Source organism: Saccopteryx leptura, chromosome 3 (assembly GCF_036850995.1).
Source record: "Saccopteryx leptura isolate mSacLep1 chromosome 3, mSacLep1_pri_phased_curated, whole genome shotgun sequence".
Classification (NCBI taxonomy): domain Eukaryota; kingdom Metazoa; phylum Chordata; class Mammalia; order Chiroptera; family Emballonuridae; genus Saccopteryx; species Saccopteryx leptura.
Genome location: NC_089505.1, coordinates 187,820,654 through 187,839,584, shown reverse-complemented (window position 1 = coordinate 187,839,584; position 18,931 = coordinate 187,820,654). Strand labels below are relative to the sequence as shown.

General features: G+C 41.5%; 1 protein-coding gene across 6 annotated transcripts in view; it reads right to left on the bottom strand.

The window, feature by feature from the left end:
• The window catches only part of LOC136400418 (serpin B6-like), a 91,991-nt gene that overhangs the window by 11,781 nt on the left and 61,279 nt on the right, over window positions 1-18,931 (bottom strand). For all 6 annotated transcript variants that reach the window (XM_066377059.1, XM_066377055.1, XM_066377057.1 and 3 more), the window contains exons 2-4: window positions 15,330-15,504; window positions 11,824-11,973; window positions 844-961 (exon numbers count right to left, since the gene is read on the bottom strand). In XM_066377059.1, the coding sequence (XP_066233156.1) occupies window positions 844-961; window positions 11,824-11,973; window positions 15,330-15,494 (433 nt within the window). In that variant the 5' untranslated portion in view covers window positions 15,495-15,504. The remainder of the gene's footprint in view (window positions 1-843; window positions 962-11,823; window positions 11,974-15,329; window positions 15,505-18,931) is intronic.

The following is an 18,931-nucleotide window of genomic DNA, read 5'->3' as shown; positions in this document are numbered from 1 at the left end:
AGAAAGAAAAGAGATTGGTGAAATTATATATACATAACAGCATTACAGAGAGCAGAAAAGCAAATCCTGGAGGGAAGCGGGAAGGGTGTTGGAGGGAGGGGGGCAAGGGGAATGCTGAGGGGAACACGGGGATGGGGGGATGTATTCAGTGGGACACTTGAATCTATGTAAACACAATAAATTTAAATATATATATATACTGCAAAACCCCGTGATATAGCAAAAAATCCGTGATACAAAATTAGATATATACAATTAAAAAATCCACGATACAGTGAGACCGCAAAATGTGAAACGCGATATGGTGAGGGACAGCTGTACCATCGCTTGAATAAAACACGTAACATGAACAAGGTAATAGGTACAGGATGAATTCCATCACAATGAGACAGAAGGGAATGCCTTGTGCCTAAAGAAAGGTAAAAGTCTGCAGCAAGTGTAAAGACCAGTTAAACTCAAGTCCCAGTGGGTGAGGGTATTTTTGAGTGCCCTGCAGGGGACTCTGCAGGGCACTATCTGCGCTGTCCAGGAAGACAGCCTGAGACCCATATCCAAAGTATTCCTTAAATTATTTGTGGAAAGAAAGACTAGATTAACATTAACAACAAAGATTAAAGTATGGGTTGTTCTGGAAAAGGTGTACTGGATATTCAGAGACATCCCAGATATATCATTAAGAACAGGAAGACTCCAGAGAAAATTATCATACATTGGCATATTTCAGAAGATTTTTTAAAGATTACAGTTATTTTGAGAAAAAAATCATTTATTTACAGCTGATGAAGAAACTGGCACTAAGATTAATTAAAATACTATTAAAAGAGAATAACAATATATTGTCACCTTCTGTCTTGTCAGTGACCCAGGTGTTGATGTGTTTTCTTGCCTCCTCTGTGGCTTTGAAGAAGTCGAGCTCTTCCATCTCTGCCTGGTAGAATTTGCGGCAGGAATCTTTGAAAGACTGGAAGAGACAGCAACACCATTGCATGGCTACAAAAGCACCAGCGGATTTCTTTTGTGCCAATCAGAACATAGATAATTGCATGACTTATATGTGCTGAGGAATAAAAATACTGAGAAATGAATTAATAAATAACACTAGTGAACAAAATTTTTGTTGCATCCTCAAAAACACTTGTTCTTATCTAATTCGAGTGCGCTGATATCCAATCTGACATTAGTTTTTCTCTGTAAGCTAGTTTTTTGCAATTCAAGATTTTAAATTTTCATCTTACTGTAAAATTTTCAACATTTAGTTTAACATAATGAGGTAGAATGTCTTCTTGGGAATCATCTTTGTGAAAATATAATAATTTATATAATGCAGTAAACACATTAATATACTAAAAGATATGATTGCATCAGAATTTGTCTACAATTTCGAAATAGAACATATTAAAACACTTATTTTAATCATAAAATTTGCGCAAAACATTTAAATTCTATTCTGGCAAAAATTTGCATTTGTAGCTCTTGCATTTTTGTACTTGTTAAGGACAATCTTGTTTGATGCTCCAGCAGTAGTCTGCTCATCACTAACAGTTCCAAGATTTTCGGGAAATTTATCAAGGTGACTGCTCAAGAAGTAAATCTTAACGCTCCTGTTACATCCAGTGTTGTGAAAACCCAACAGCATCCTTTGAACCAAAAGTTCATAGTTTTCTGCTTTTTTGTTGCCAAGAAAGTTCTTTGTAACTGCCAAAAAAGACTGCCATGCTGCTTTCTCCTCTTTATCTTCCTGGCAAATTCTTCATCACGTATGAGGGTTCAAATTTGAGGTCCATCAAATACACCTGCTTTTATCTTCTCGAAAGCCAAGGCAGGAAAAGCAGAAATAATATGTTGAAAGCATTCGCTTTCTCTATTCAAAGCCTGAACAAACTGTTTCACTAAGCCAAGTCTGATGTGAAGTGGGGGGAAAATGATCCTGTCTCGATTAACTACAGGTTCATTCACAATATTTTGCATCCCTACTTCCAGAGCTTCACGTTTTGGCCACTCCTTCTGTGTCCAGTGTTTCTCCTGAGCTCGGCTGTCCCACAAACACAGAAAGCAAGGATACTTCGTGAAACCTCTCTGTTGTCCTAGCAGGAAATTGACCATTTTAAGATCCACACAAATGGTCCATTTATGCTCCTCATACTTCAGAAAGTCGAGGATAATTTTTATGTCATTATAATCTTCTCACAGATGAGTTGAATAACCAATTGGAACAGTTGCATAAACATTACTGTTGTGTAGGAGAACACATTTCAGACTCCGTTTAGAGCAGGGGTCTCAAACTTGTGCCCGGCGGGCCGCATGCGGCCCGCCGAACAATTTTGTGCAGCCCGCAGACTAATCCATGAAGTTCAAAATATTTTGGATAAAATTAAGTAAGCCTAGGGGCCTACTTGTATTTTTCATTTCTCTAGCATCCTAGCTAGATATTAGCTTAGTTAACAGCAGTTGTGATGCGAACTACAGTTTCTGGTCGTTTTGTGACACTGAGTAAACTGCATGTACGATTGTGCTTGTTGTACTGATTTTTTTTTGTTTTCAACTGCAGTGAGAAAAGTGTTGCGTAACAGTTGCCTTTTGTAGACCTAGTGCGGCCCGCCGAATGGCTATGATCTTGCTCTGCGGCCCACATGCTGAGTTGAGTTTGAGACCCCTGGTTTAGAGCTATCAAGAAATTGCCGCCATTCTGTTGGACACCTAGTGTTAACACCTAGCTGGCTGAGAAGACTACAGATATCATGACAGTAAACAAAGTGTTTGTCTTCGGGAAAAAAGTCCACAAAAATTTGTTCACGCTTCCTGAAATGGGATACTTTAGCTGACCAGTGAAGTACATTCTTTTCTTGAAGCCTAGAGGCTAATAACTCAGCTGCTTTCTTTGATAGGCCCAAATCTCTTACTAAGTCATTCAATTCAGGTTGGCTAAACTGCTGAGGGGTTAATGACTGCTTGGCATCAGAAGACCCTTCAGATTCTATAATCATTTCCTCATGCATCTTATCAAAATACACTGAATCACCATGTTCACTTTCTTCATCCTTAGAAGAAATAAAACCATTGAAAACTGGAACCAGAAGTGTCTCAGAGTGTGGGTCAGGTCATATTGCTGAGGAATATTAGGGTATGCGATCATATGCCGTTTTTTCTTGCTGGTGCCCTTTGTATGAATCAGACAGAAATAACAGTCACTGCTGTGGTCCTTAGGTTCACGCCAAACCATGGGAATACCAAAAGGCATTCCTTTGCATTTTCATTTTGTCCAGTCATGAAGCATTTCCTCACAATTATGACACACAATATGAGGGGCCTAATTCTTGTCTTCATTGCCAAGGGGAACTTGAAAATAGGCAATATATGCATGTGTCACAAATGATGAAATATTGAGCCTTTGATGTTGAAGTAACAGCCACATATATAACAGAAGGTGTCAGGATATTCTTACATTTACACCTACCTGAAGAAGCCATGATTCAATCTTAAAACAAAATAAGAGGGTGGTTTTATCAGATAATAATTTTTTACATTTAAAAACAACTACAATTATGTAAAAATGATGTTTGTAAAACATTAATTGCCTTGTGATTATGTTCAATCCAAGAGTCGTTGCCCTTTAACTCCAATTTAAAAACCAATGCATGCCACCTGACTAGGCGGTGGTGCAGTGGATAGAGCATCAGACTGGGATGCGGAAGGACCCACGTTCGAGACCCCAAGGTCGCCAATTTGAGAGCGGGCTCATCTGGCTTAAGCAAAAAGCTCACCAGCTTGGACCCAAGGTCGCTGGCTCAAGCATGGGGTTACTTGGTCTGCTGAAGGCCCGTGGTCAAGCCACATATGAGAAAGCAATCAATGAACAACTAAGGTGTTGCAACAAAAAACTGATGATTAATGCTTCTCATCTCTCTCCGTTCCTGTCTGTCTGTCCCTATCTATCCCTCTCTCTCTCTCTGTCCCTGTAAAAACGACAACAATAACAAAATACATTCCATTAACTGTAACAAAAAGAAAATTAAAATTGCATAAAAACTGGAGTATGCACCAAAAAACAGATTTCAGATTTGGAATCAGCAATGCAGAAATATATAGAAATAGTTCTAAAACCTCATGCAACAGAAAAAGAAAAAAAACTTTCCTCAGTGTAATATGAGAAATAAGTAAATGATGAATTAACCTAAAATCAGCTACATTTGATCTTAGCTTATAAACTAAGTACAGTAAGTGTCTGAATACCAAATAAACATTAAAAATTACTAAACCCTTTAAGGAAGTAGCTGTGCATCAAGGAGGTAGATACAAAGACTTTAGATGCAGCAACTACGGTGTGTTGCTCCCCACAAGCCACCACATTTGCTAAGTGACGCCCTGCCGCAGCGCCCTCTACATTTCAGAACTGGGGCCTATTTTTCAAAATAATGAGGGGAAAACGTGCAATTCTACACCATTTCCACCACACTTTCTTTTTCTTTTGTCCTTTTTATTGAATTTTTTTTTTGGGGGGGTGGCACTGGTTAACAAAATTATATAGGTTTCAGGTGCCCAATTCTATAACACATGCTCTGTACACTGTATTGTGTGTTCACCACCCCAAGTCAAATCTCTGTCCATCACCATTTATCCTCCTCTATTCTCCCCTCCACCTTACCATGCCTCCCCAAGCTCCCTGTCCCACCACAGCTTTCTTTGAAGATGGAAATGTTCCAAATCTAAGCCACATGTGACTGACTATATTGAGCACTAGAAATACGGCTACTGCTGCTAAGGAATTGAATAGTTACCATTATTTGACTCTAACTAACCATATGAAAGGTAAATGGCTTACACGTGTCCAGTGGCTACCATTTAGGATGGATCATTCTAGAGTGTGAGCAACTCCCCCAAAATGTTTAAAAACTATATTTTGTCATTATATTGTCTATGAAATGGTAGTATTGATGACCACCTGCATCGGGCCACATAAAAGCAGACAATCCAATAGAAAACAAATGAACTGAAACAGCTCATTTGTTGACAGTGTACTGTACAATGGTTTACCAATCTTTCTTTTGAACAGGGTGCAGCTAAAGACCTAATTCCCCTTTTCAGGATTGTTTTTATCGCAGGGTTTCACATTTCCTCTTCAGGGAAGCATTAGGAGAAGCAGTGTAGCACCACGGCTGTGAACACAAGTCCTGTGCCTTGAATAGCTGCACAGCCCTAGCAAAGTGGCTCAGTCTGTTTCTTTGTCCTCCCCTGGAAATGCTGGTACAGCAGTAGCTGTATCTCAGAGGGCTACTTTGACAACTAGATAAATTATCATTAGTACTATGTTTTATGTAATAGCTGAATTCTCTGCATGTTGCAGACACTGTGCTAAATGATCTAGTTATTTAACTTAATAGTCACATAATTCATGCTTTGTCAATTTTACTGCTGTTTGGTTCTTGTTTTTTTCAATTCCACTTGACAGTCATTATATCAGTTTCAGGTGTTCCAACATAGTGTTTAGATTTATATAACTTTCAAAGTGATCCTCCATAAGTCTAGTACCCACCTGACACCATACATAGTTATTACAATATTATTGACTATATGCTCTATGTTGTACTTTACATCCCTATTTTGTAACTAAAAACTCATACTTTTTAACCCTTTGAGTAGTGAGTGTTTTTTCATGCTCATTGACCCCTGGGAGTGAGTTTTTTTTCAAAAAATGAAATTAGTTACAGTTACAGTTTTATTAACTTAAAATTGTTTGTTTGATAACCACTTGATGGAAACAAAAACATACATTTGCCTTTTTTTTAATGTTGCCTTACACATTTTAAAAATAAATCGAAAAAAATAAAATAAAAATAAAAAATAAATCGATCATACTCTAAATGGTCAGGAGGCACGAGGACATATAATATGAACGTTCGTACTAATCAAAGGGTTAATCCATTTACTTTTTCACCCAGCCTCCAACCTCCAGCCATCTGGCTGTTCTCTGTATCTATGCATTTGTTTGTTTCGTTTGTTCATTTATTTTGTTTTTTAGATTCCACATTTAAGTGAAATCATGGTATCTGTCTTTCTCTGACTTATTTCACTTAGCCATTATACCAAGATCCATAGTAAAGTTTCATTCTTTTTATGGCTGAGTTAATATTCCATTGTGTATATGTACTACCTCTTCTTTATCTATTCTTCTACTGATGTACACTTAGGTTGCTTCTATATCTCAGCTATTGTAAATAATGCTGCAATGAATACAGGGGTGCATATAGCTTTCCAAATTAGTGTTCTGAATTTTCTCAGATGAAAACATAGAAGAATTGCTGGGTCACATGGTAGTTCCATTTAATTTATGAGTAACCTACAGTTTTCCATCAGAGCTGTAACAATTTGCAATCCTACCAACAGTGCACAAGGGTTCTCTTTTGCCCAAATCCTCACCAACACTTGTGGATTTACTGATGGTAGTCTTTCTGACAGGTGTGAGCAGTAGTAGTCAACCTGGTCCCTACCACCCACTAGTGGGCGTTCCAGCTTTCATGGTGGGCGGTAGTGGAGCAACCAAAGTATAAATAAAAAGATGGCCCTGGCCGGTTGGCTCAGCGGTAGAGCATCGGCCTAGCGTGCGGAGGACCCGGGTTCGATTCCCGGCCAGGGCACACAGGAGAAGCGCCCATTTGCTTCTCCACCCCTCCGCCACACTTTCCTCTCTGTCTCTCTCTTCCCCTCCTGCAGCCAAGGCTCCATTGGAGCAAAGATGGCCCTGGCGCTGGGGATGGCTCTGTGGCCTCTGCCTCAGGCGCTAGAGTGGCTCTGGTCGCAACATGGCGACGCCCAGGATGGGCAGAGCATCGCCCCCTGGTGGGCAGAGCGTCGCCCCTGGTGGGCGTGCCGGGTGGATCCCGGTAGGGCGCATGCGGGAGTCTGTCTGACTGTCTCTCCGTTTCCAGCTTCAGAAAAATGAAAAAAAAAAAAAAAAAAGATAGATTTAACTATAGTAAGTTGTTTTATAAAGATTTATTCTGCCAAACTTAGTGAAAATCCAACATAAAGTACTTGGTAATTATTATTATGTGCTTTAACTTGCTGTAACTCTGCTTTATAAATTTTATAAAGTAAAGTTACTTCCCTACTTTAAAAATCACCATTACTGTGGAACCAGTGGGTGGTTAGAAAATTTTACTAACAGAGATACAAAAGTGGGCAGTAGGTATAAAAAGGTTGACTACCCCTGGGTGTGAGGTTTTATCTCATTGTGGCTTTAATCTGCATTTCCCTGATGATTAGTGATGTTGAGCTCTTTTCATGTCTATTGGTCATCTGTATGTCCTCTTTGAAGAAATGTCTATTCAGGCCTTCTGCCCATTTTTAATTAGAATTTTCTTTTTTAGCATTAAGTTGTATGAGTTCCTTATGTATTTTGGATATTAACCCCTAATCAGATATATTATTGGTGAATATCTCCTCCCTTTCAGTAAGCTGTCTTTTCATTTTGTTGTTTCCTTCACTGTGCAGAAACATTCTAGTTTAATGTAGTTTCTTTTGTTTCCCTTGCTCTATTACACACACACACACACACACACACACACAAATACTGCTAAGAGTGAAGTTGAAAAATTCACTGCCTATGTGTTTTTATAGTAGGATTTGTGCTTCAGGTCTTACGTTTAAGTCTTTAATCCATTTTGAGTTTTTTCTTGCATGTGGTATAAAAAAGTGATCTAGTTTCGGGTTTTTTGTGTGTATCTATCCAGTTTTTCCAACACCATTTATTAAAGAGATTGTCTTTATACCATTGTATATTCTTGTCTTGTCATAGATTAATTGACCATACAGATGTGGTTTTATTTCTGGGCTCTCTATTCTGTTGATCTATGTATCTGGTTTTATGCCAGTAGCATACTGTTTTGATTACTATACCTTTGTAGTATAGTTTATTAGGTAATGAGTGTGATTCCTCCAACTTTGTTCTTTCTCAAGACTGCTCTGGGCCCTGGCCGGTTGGCTCAGTGGTAGAGCGTCAGCCCAGTGTGTGGAAGTTCTAGATTCGATTCCCGGCCAGGCCACACAGGAGGAGCGCCAATCTGCTTCTCCACCCTTCCCCCTCTCTTTTCATTCTATCTCTCTCTTCCCCTCCTGCAGCCAAGGCTCCATTGGCGCAAAGTTGGCCTGGGCTCTGAGGATGGCTCCATAGCCTCCACCTTAGGCACTGGAATGGCTCTGATTGCAGCGGAGCAATGCCCCAGAAGGGCCGAGCATTGCCCCTGGTGGGCATGCCAGGTGAATCCTGGTCAAGTGCATATGGGAGTCTGCCTGTCTGTCCCCCCCTTTCTCACTTCAGAAATATTCAAAAAAAAAAAAAAGACTGCTCTGTCTATTCAAGGTCTTTTTTGGTTTCATATACATTTTAGGATTGTTAGATCTAGTTCTGCGGAAAGTGCCCATGGTATTTTCATAGGGATTGAAATGAAGCTATAGATTGCTTTGGGTAGTATGAACATTTTAACAATATTAATTCATCTTATCCATTAGAATGCATATCTTTAGATTTATGTATTTTTCAATGCTTTTTATCAGTGTCTTATGGTTATTATATACAGGTCTTTCATCTCCTTGGTTACATTTATTCCTAAGTGTTTTGTTCTATTTGGTGCATTTGTAAATGGATTGTTTCTTAATTTCTCTTTCTAATCATTCATTATTAGTATATAGAGAAGCAACAGATTTTTGTATACTGATTTTATATCCTGCAAACATACTGAATTACTTAAGAGTTCTAACAATTTTTTTGGTGAAATCTTTAGGGCTTTCTATCTATAATATCATATCATCTGCAAATAAAGACAGATTTACTTCTTCCTTTCCTGTCTGGATGACTTATTTCTTTATCTTGCCTAACCACTCTCCCTAGGTCACTGTGTTTCTATTTTCATCATCTAAAGGTATAGTGTGATTTATTCCTTGACCTTGTTAACTCATTCATTGTTTAATAGCATGTTATTTATCCTCTGTGAGTTTGTGTTTTTCAGTTTTCTTCCTATATTTGATTTCTAGTTTCATACCATTGTGATTGAAGAAGATGCTTGACATGATTTCAATCTTCTTAAACTTACCGAGATGTGTTTTGGGGCCTAATATGTGTTCCATCCTAAAAAATGTTTCATGCACACTTGAAAATAATGTATATATTTTTGCCTTTGGCTAAAATGTTTGAAAGATATCTAATAAGTTCATTCAGTCTAATGTGTCATTTATGGCCACTGTTTCCTTATTGATTTTCAGTCTGGAAAATCTATCCATTGATGTCAATGGAGTGTTAAAATTCCCTGCTATGACTGTATTGCTGTTGATCTCTCCCTTTATGTCCATCAAGATTTGCTTTACACATTTAGGTGCTCTTATGTTGGGTGTGTCAATATTTTCAAGGGTTATCTTCTCTTGTTGGATTGCTCCCTTTATCATTATGAAATGCCCTTCTTTGTCTCTTGTTACAAACTTTGTTTTAAAGTCTATTCTCTGATACATATATTGATACCCATTCTTTTCTTTTTTCCATTTTTATTTGCATGAAATACTTTTTCCCATCCACTTACTTTCAGTCTATGTGTGTCTTTCAACCTGAGCCAGGTCTGTTATAGATAACAAATGTACAGGTCTTGTTTTTTATCCATTTAGCCACCCTGTGTCTCTTAATTGGTACATGTAGCCTATTTACATTTAAAATAATTATTCATGTGTATATAGTTATTGACATTTTATTGTTTTCTGACTGTCTTTGTAGTTCTCTGTTCCTTCCTCATTCTCCCACTCTCCTCTATGTTACTGACATCCTATACTACGTTTGGATTCCTTTCCTTTTATTGCTTATGTAGCTCTTACAGATTTGTGTTTTGTGGTTATAATGTACTTCATATATACCACAATATGTTTTTAGCAGTCTGTTTTAAGTTGATGTTTGCTTATGTTCTATCACACTCAAAAATCACTAGTTTTTACTCAGCCCCTTCATGTTCATGTTTTTGTCATTATCTTTACTTCATTCAGTTGTGTGTGTTTGTATTTTTTTTAATTCTATTTATTGATTTTTAGATAGAGGGGAGAGAAAGAGGATTGGGGGAAAAGCAGGAAGAATCAACTCAGTAGTTGCTTCCTATATGTGCGTTGACCAGGCAAGCCCAGGGTTTTGAACCGGTGACCTCAGCATTCCAGATTGACACTTTATCCACTGCACCACCACAGGTCAGGCTGTGTATATTTCTTAATGTGTCGTTATAATAACACATGATCTTGAGACCTTTTGTGTTTATTGAAAGTTTTGTTTTTCTTTATATCTAAGGCTTATAAAAAGATGGAAGCAGCTAACACTAATAAAAATAAGTAAAACAAGTTGTAAAAGCAAAAACAAAAACAAAAAACACTGTGGTGTGGCTGCAGCCTTTTTGACAGCAATTCCACAATATTCACTAACATTCACTTAAAAACTTCACTCCCTTCCTTTCTTTTACAAGTTCACATGTATTCACTTTATGGCTCAGATTAGGTACAACCTAACTGCCCACCAATGGAAGAATGATTACAGTACATCCATATTTAAGAACACCAGATAACAGAAAGAAAAACAAAAAAAAAAATTTTTTTAACTAAGGAAAGAAGAACAAAAAAAGAAAGACTAAAAAAGAAAAAAGGACACCAGATAACAGTTAAAGAGTAGGGCAGACACACATACACTGAGAGGGAAAGAATTTAGTCACAGTGTTAGGGGGAAAGGAACCAATTATAACAGAATATGTATGTTACAGTGACAGTGTGTAGGGGAACCTCACAAAACAAATCTCTCTATATATAGAAGATTACCCTTCAAATCTATAAAAGCTCTTATACAGGGGAGGGGAGTGATGGGGTACAGACAAAAGTTGAGGGGGCTCATGCTTTGTCTGCTTTTTTGTGTTTTCACATAAGTGGAATATAGTCACATATCACTTGATTGGTTTTTGAAAAATAGAAAACATTATATAGCCTGACTAGGTGGTGGCACAGTGGACAAAGCATTGGACTGGGATGCAGAGGACCAGGTTCAAAACCTCAAGGTCACTGGCTTGAGCACAGGCTCACCAGTTGAGCGTGGGATCATAGACATGACTCCATGGTTGCTGACTTGAGCCAAAAGGTCGCTGGCTTGAGCCCAAGGTAGCTGGCTTGAGCGAGGGGTCACTCGCTCTGCTGTAGTCCCACAGTCAAGGCACATATGAGAAAGTAATCAATGAACAACTGAAGAGCCACAATGAAGAATTGATGCTTCTCATCTCTCTCCCTTCCTCTCTGTCCCTATCAGTCCTTCTCTCTGTCTCTGTCACACACACAGAAAAAAGAAAAATACAGAAAGCATTATAAATAAAGAAAACCAATATATTTAAACAAATAGGAACTTTTAAAGAAAATCCTGTGCTGGGGGAAAAAAACAATCAAAATATGTACATTTTTAAAACATGGAACATATCTCACTGCACAAAAAAAATGCAAAATGTAAAAAAATAATGATTAGAAATATTCATTTTGATAATTTCTCTGTTTTGGCTGATTCATATTGAATTGCACTATGCCTCTAGGTTAGCTTCTTTATAATGATTTACCCAAGCTTCAAGAAATTTTAGACAGTACTTGTTACGACACTCATTTTACAGAGGGTAAAACTAAAATATAGTTAAAGGAAATGTGTTAGGTTAGTAGACCTGAGCTCAGGCCCTTCCGTGCAAATTTGTAGCCCACAGGCTTTCCGCTGGACCACATGACCACCTCCTCACCACCTTGTGGTCTTTACTTTCTTAGTGAAAAACAGCAATTATGACTTACTGAGTTGAAATCATAAGTCTTTTCTCCAAAAAGCCTGTTGGCAGTTCTAAGCAAGTACTGTGTGCCAGTCCTGTTAACTTCGGTGAGAAGCAATTCGAAACCCTGGTGGACATCTTCACCTCCACCTCCACTTTTACTTAAAGAAAGTGCCTAAAATACAAAGCAATAAAAACATACAACTTCAGTATTCTTTGACTTCAGGATATTGGACACAACACTAAACTCTGCCTAAGAATGGTAGAGATCCTTGCTACAGCGTAAAAGAAGATTCATCCAACTAAAGACAACCTTTGTTTAAAAGCAGGCATCCCCAAACTACTGCCGGAGGGCCGCATGCAGCCCCCTGAGGCCATTTATCTGGCCCCCGCCCACTTCCGGAAGGGGCACCTCTTTCATTGGTGGTCAGTGAGAGGAGCACTGTATGTGGCAGCCCTCCAAAGGTCTGAGGGACAGTGAACTGGCCCCTGTGTAAAAAGTTTGGGGACCTCTGTTTTAAAGTCTATTTTGTCTTGATACAAGTATTGATACCCATTCTCTTTTTAAGTCTCTGAAAAGCCGCTCTTTCTTTATAAAACATCTGCACAGACTCAGAGCCCTGCCTCACTGGCAAGAGTAAAAATGCTCCTTGGAAAACCCAGGTTCTGGGTGCTCAATCCTTGTAGGTTACGTGAAAATAAGGGAGTCAATCTGGCCTTCCATGCTCTGTAAAGACAGGCCACTCCTGAAACCAAAAGGTGCAGCCTGTCACCCCGTGCACGGGTCGAGGCTGGCCCTGTGATGGCTCTGACCAGCAGTCTGCAGAAGTGACAGTGGGCCTTCAGAGGCCTGGCAGCTCCACATGCACTTTCCTGTGTCACAGTGACCATGGTGTAAAGAGTCCAAGCTGTCCTGTGGAGATGATGTGGAAAACCCTGCAGAGCAACACCAGACGGGAAGAGCTACTTGTAGACTGGGCGGCCTCGGCCAACAGCCAGTACCAAGGCCCCAGACGTGCAACAGAGGCCTGCCCTGGACCATGAGTAATCCCACCTGGCACCATGGGGTCAGGCCACAAGAGCTGGAATGTAATCAACCATTGTTATTTCCAACCACTGTGTGTTTGGGACAGTTTGTTTTACAGCCACAGGAGACCCACACAGCAATCTGGACATGGAGTTCCGCCATAACAAAAACCTAAAGCATGTGTACGGCACGGGCTCTGAACCCGGGCAGCTGGCAAAGGCTGCTCAGGAAGAGAGTGGGGAGACTGTGAGTAGAGGCTGGAGGGAATCCAGTAAACAACTCCTGGAGGCCAGGGAAAGGGGCTCATGGCATGTACCATCAGAGGAATGGGAGAGACCGTCACATGCAATGATGGGAAAGGTTGGACATTTTGCCAGTGGTTTCCTTTAGTTCTCTGGATAAAGTATGAGAACACAAAGATGAGCTAAAGAAGAAATTGTTTTGGCCCTGGCCTGGTGACTCAGTGGATAAAGCATTATCCTGGCACACTGAGGTCACAGGTTCAACCCCCAGTCAGGGCACATATGACAGAAACAATGAGTGCACAACTAAATGGAACAAGCGGAACAAGTTGATGCTTTTCTCTCTCCTCTCTCTCTCTCTCTCTCTCTCTCTCTCTCTCCCCCCCCTTCTTCTTCTCTCTCTCTCTCTCTCAATGGAAAAGAATTTTTAAATAAGAAAAATAATTTCATTTCAAGCAGAATTTAAAGGAAATATTTACAACCTAGGACTTGCTTGGTAGAAAATTAAAATGTTTCTTATTCCCAGCCCTGGCCGGTTGGCTCAGTGGTAGAGCATCAGCCCGGCGTGTGGAAGTCCTGGGCTCGATTGCCAGTCAGGGCACACTGGAGAAGTGCCCATCTGCTTCTCCACCCTTCACCCTCTCCTTTCTCTCTGTCTCTTCCCCTCCCACAGCCAAGATACCATTGGAGCAAAGTTGGCCAGGGCACTGAGAATGGCTCCATGGCCTCCGCCTCAGGCACTAGAATAGCTCTGGTTGCAACAGAGCAATGGCCCCAGATGGTCAGAGCATCGCCCCCAAGTGGGCATGCCGGGTGGGTCCCGGTCAGGCACATTCAGGAGTCTGTCTCTCTGCCTCCCCACTTCTTAACTTTAGAAAAATTAGAAAAAAAAATTTTTTTTAAGTTTCTTATTCCCAGCCTCTCCAGCTAGCAAATAATTCCAAAAGTAAGAAATGACCACAGGGCAACAGTCAAATCCAACACACAGACCTCAAGGGCAGGATACAGATCCACTCTGTTAAAACCTTAGAGACTAAGGAAGTGTTTCACAGACCCTCTTGCTAGGTAAGTAGAGGCCTTCTGAGCATCTTGAGGAGACTGTCCGCTAACACAGAGCCCTGCCTCAAACAGGTATTGGTCATATGCTTTTGTCCAGTGAAGTGGATTTAAACAGACATGCAGAAATCCCACAACTGTTTAGAAGAATACCACTGACACCCTGATCCTGAACTTCCAGCCTCTAGAAATGTTAGGAAATAAATTTCTGTTGTTCAGGTCACTTAGTGTGGGGTACTTTGTTACAGCAGTCCTAGCAGACTGAGATATGTGCCCACCTCCCAATTTTTGAAGGGTATGTCCACTGTAGGCATCCTTTCCTGTCTCACTATTGCATATTGGGATGGAAGGGGTGGGGGTGGGTGGGAGCAACAATTTGTCTTTAAAGATCTATACCCAGGAGCCACACTGAGGAGCTGCACTGAGCTCTGTTCCTCTCAAACTTCAAGCCTGAGCCTGGCACCAAGATGAAATGAGATTCCAGGGTCCTGGGAGGGCTAAGAAACATCAGGAGCCAAAGGGCAGACTATGACAGTCAGAGAGCCTGATGAGCTAATGCCTTTAGTCTTTATGCCTAGGCACAGCCCACCTCGAACAGAGTACAGGCTCAAGAAGCACTGGCACATTCCAGCCAGTCTTCCTGGAAGCGGGGTCTGTGCTGGAAAGGAGCCTAGGATACCCTGCCAAAGAGTCACATTGTGGGAGGCCCCGGGGACCAGGCAGCACGCAGAAACACCCGCAGACATGCCAGTGACTCAGCAGGGCCAAGTGCAACAGAAGCACCACCCAATCCAGCTAGAGTAAGTCTTCATCTTAAGCACTAAGCTTTACAGTTCAATAAGAAAAGTAAAATAAACATTTTTAACAATTGGAAAGCAGTTGACAATACCCAAAGACCACCACAGGACTCAACCTACCTGGACCCTGTGACTTTATACCTACTCACAAACTCCTGCACGGGCCATTACCAGGGCACGGTAAGGTCACTCATTCTCCTGACTAGAGGGCACCACTCCATCCCTAACAGATCCTAAGTACTCACCGCAGGGCATGCACAGGGGCTAACACGTCCTTTCCTGGCAACAGTCCACTCACACCCCGGCAACGCTAGCAGAGAGCAAGTCCTTCGGGACCTCAAAGGTGGAGGAAGCGTTAACTGACAAATTAACTATTTTCTATTGCCCAGAAATGGCTGCAGGCACGTACCTGGACCATCTGGGTTGCCGTGTTTCCCTTGGCTCCCATGAAAACCATGGCCAGGGCTGAGGAGATGCTCATGGGCGAGAAAAACACATTTTTCGAGTTGCCTTCACCCAGTTTTTTCAAAAGGTTTAAGGCGAAAGTGCCATTTACTTCCGACAGGGCATCCATGATCCTGAGTCTGAAACAATGGACTTAAAATCAGTTTCATGTAAATAAAGACTTACAATGTTGACTGCATTTCATTCTGTTCACTGTTACCACTGACACTTTCATCCAATCAACAAACAGGTACCCATACAAAACTCTGTGTTTTGGGGGGAGACCTCTAAGTTATTTTGTGTCTTTCTAATATATTTTAAGTGAAAAAAAATTGAGGTTATGTTTATAATATAGTCCTGTGTCATGAGCGGGCAGCAGGACTTATATCTGTGTGCTTGTCTGGGAGCCCAGGGGAGGTGTGGAAGGGGGCGCATTCAACTACTTACCCTAGTTCCTCCCTGGTGGAGAGATTAGAAGTTACTGGCTTTTGGTTCTGTTTCTACATTGTTTTGTGTGTTGTATGGGCATGTATGTATTACTTTATAACTTAAAATCATTCATAATAATAAATCCAATCACAATATTGCATAAAAAAAGGTGGCTAGCCTGACCAGGTGGTGGCACAGTGGATAGAGCGTTGGACTGGAATGCCGAGGACCCAGGTTCGAGACCCTGAGGTCGGCTCATTTGTTTTGAGCAAAGCTCACCAGCTTGGACCCAAGGTCGCTGGCTCGAGCAAGGGGTCACTCGGTCTGCTGAAGGCCCGCGGTCAAGGCACATATGAGAAAGCAATCAGTGAACAACTAAGGTCTTGCAATGAAAAACTGATGATTGATGCTTCTCATCTCTCCATTCCTGTCTGTCTGTCCCTGTCTATCCCTCTCTCTGACTCTCTCTCTCTGTCTCTGTAAAAAATAAAATAAAATAAATAAATCTTTAAAAAAAAAAAAAGGAGGCTAAATGTTTGTATGACACAGAAGAGAAGACTCCATGTTAGGATGCCCTCAAGCCTTAAGATAAAACGTAAGGCCCTGTGAGAGAACTGGCATCCGCTATGGAGAAAGGGCTGGGAGGAGCAGGAGCAGGAGCGGGACCAGCTAGGGGCCTGGCACAGTCGCAGGGAGTGTCTGCTCCCGTGGGTTAGCTGTGGGCAGCAGACTGGGAAGTTCCTGTGTAAGGGACAAGTGGAGGTTCCTGCGGTAGGACGGTGCCTGGCTATTTATTCTCTCTTTTGGATAATCTCGCAAATACACACTTGGAACTTAACCCTAAATTCCAACAGATATGCAGAAAAATTAGCAGTCTTCTGTCAGAGATGGTCTACAGCTCTTCACGGGCTAATCTGTCTCTCTCACTCCATGACCACTGTCATTATAATTTAGAACGTCTCAAAATCTTGTCGCAAGCTAAGGAGCACACAGGCTGACCTCAGAGCCAATGTCCTGTCTTTGGACCACTTCCCTGAGAGCCATTTGCTGAGGAAGAGCCTGCAGGGTGCAGGAGGAACCAGGGGAGAGGAAAAGCCATGGGGGCCACCAGTCAGGACTGTAGCTGCAGTCAGCAGGCCAAGGAGGGGGCTTCGTGGGAAGCAAAGCCAGTTAAAATATTTGTCAAACCAATACTTCTCAGCCAAAGATTGGGGAGATGACTCATCTGAGCAGGGGTGGAAACCTGCAGAACATGCAGAAAGGAAAGAAAGAGCAGCTGTTCTCATGGGGGGAAGTGGGGACAGGAGAACAGCAAGGCCCCGAGACTGCTGAGTTAACCCCTTCTTTGCCAGGTGCCTTTACATGTGTACCTGTGGCTCTAAAGCACTGCAGTGGACCAATGTTTTGCCACCTGGAAGCTGCTTTTTGGGATATAAATTTTAAACTGGTTATTAAGAAACAAAAGACTCAGAAAGAACCTTTGACCTTCCCTCCTTTTCTAAGAGAGTTAGATGAAAGGCCCGCTTCAGTTAGGAAACAGGATGTTCACCTTGGCCTAATTTGAATTAAGATACACACACACACACACACACACACACACACATACACATATATACATACATACATACATATATGAAGGCACCAAGCAGGGGCCTGGTAGCTAGATTACCCCATGTTCCATTGAAGCAAGAATGTTCCTGCCATGTGTATTTGGCTCTTCCTCAATCATCTGTAAATCACCCATCCTCAGTTCTGAAAATAAGATCCCATCCCCCCTTCTCCTTTGTCCAAAATGACATATCTATCAAATTTTGCCTGTCTTTAGAATTTCCATGCCTATGTGAATTCCCCATGCACATGTATTAAAACTTGATTTTCTTCTTTAATCTGTCTCTGTTGATCTGATGATTAGCCCAACCAGAAGAACAGAGAGGTAGGAGAAAAAGTAATTTTTTTAGCACCCACAACTGAATAAGGTGACTCCATACATATCCCTGGAACCTGTGACTGTTACTTTATATGACAAAACAGAATGCAGATGTGACTGAATAAAGGATTTTGAGATGATGAGGATTCCTCCAGAGGTTCCTGTGTTAGCATGGGTAGCTAGTTAAAAAAGGGAGCTGAACTGGGCATTGCCTGATTCACTAGAAAACCACAGCATCCCTAGGGGACAGCTACATCCTCCACTGTGAGGGGACTTAATCTATTACTGGTCATTAGCTGGGATTACCCAGGGAGGAAGAAAACAAACAGAGAAAATGCTGCTGCTAGGTACACACACAGTAGAAGGCAGATAGATGATGCAGCAAAACTTTGAGGCATGCAGAATAGGCGCCAGAATGGTGACCTAGAGGGGCAGAGTGTAGCCTGGAAAACCTGGGGAAAAGAAGACTGGAAGGACCCAGCACAAGCCCACAAAGGATTAGAAAAACGATGGATTAGACCAGGGGTCCCCAAACTTTTTACACAGGGGGCCAGTTCACTGTCCCTCAGACCGTTGGGAGGGCCGGACTATAAAAAAAACTATGAACAAATCCCTATGCACACTGCACATCTTATTTTAAAGTAAAAAAACAAAACGGGAACAAATACAATATTTAAAATAAAGAACAAGTAAATTTAAATAAACAAACTGTCCAGTATTGTAGGCCTAATGGGAACTATAGGCCTACTTTTGGCTAATGAGATGGTCAATGTCCGGTTCCATATTTGTCACTGCTAGCCGTAACAAGTGATATGACGCGCTTTCGGAGCCGTGACGCGTGCATCCCGTGTCACTGGAAGTAGTACTGGACGTGAGTGACAACGCGCTTTGTGGCACCACCACATACAGTACTCCAGGAGCACAGGATGCATCCACATCCACTGACCACCAATGAAAGAGGTGCCCCTTCCGGAAGTGCGGCAGGGGCCGCATAAATGGCCTCGGGTCCGCAGGCCATAGTTTGGGGACCCCTGGGTTAGACTGAAAGAAAGCCTGCTCTCTCCCAAGCCCAAGGCAATATAATCAAAGCTCCACAAAGGCGCATATCAATAGCATGGGTCAAGTTAGGAGAGTTCATTTGTGTGCACTCTCTCTGTGTAGCAGCCACGTGGGCCTGGCAGTCTCCCAAGCCCCAGTGCAGCCTTGGCAGT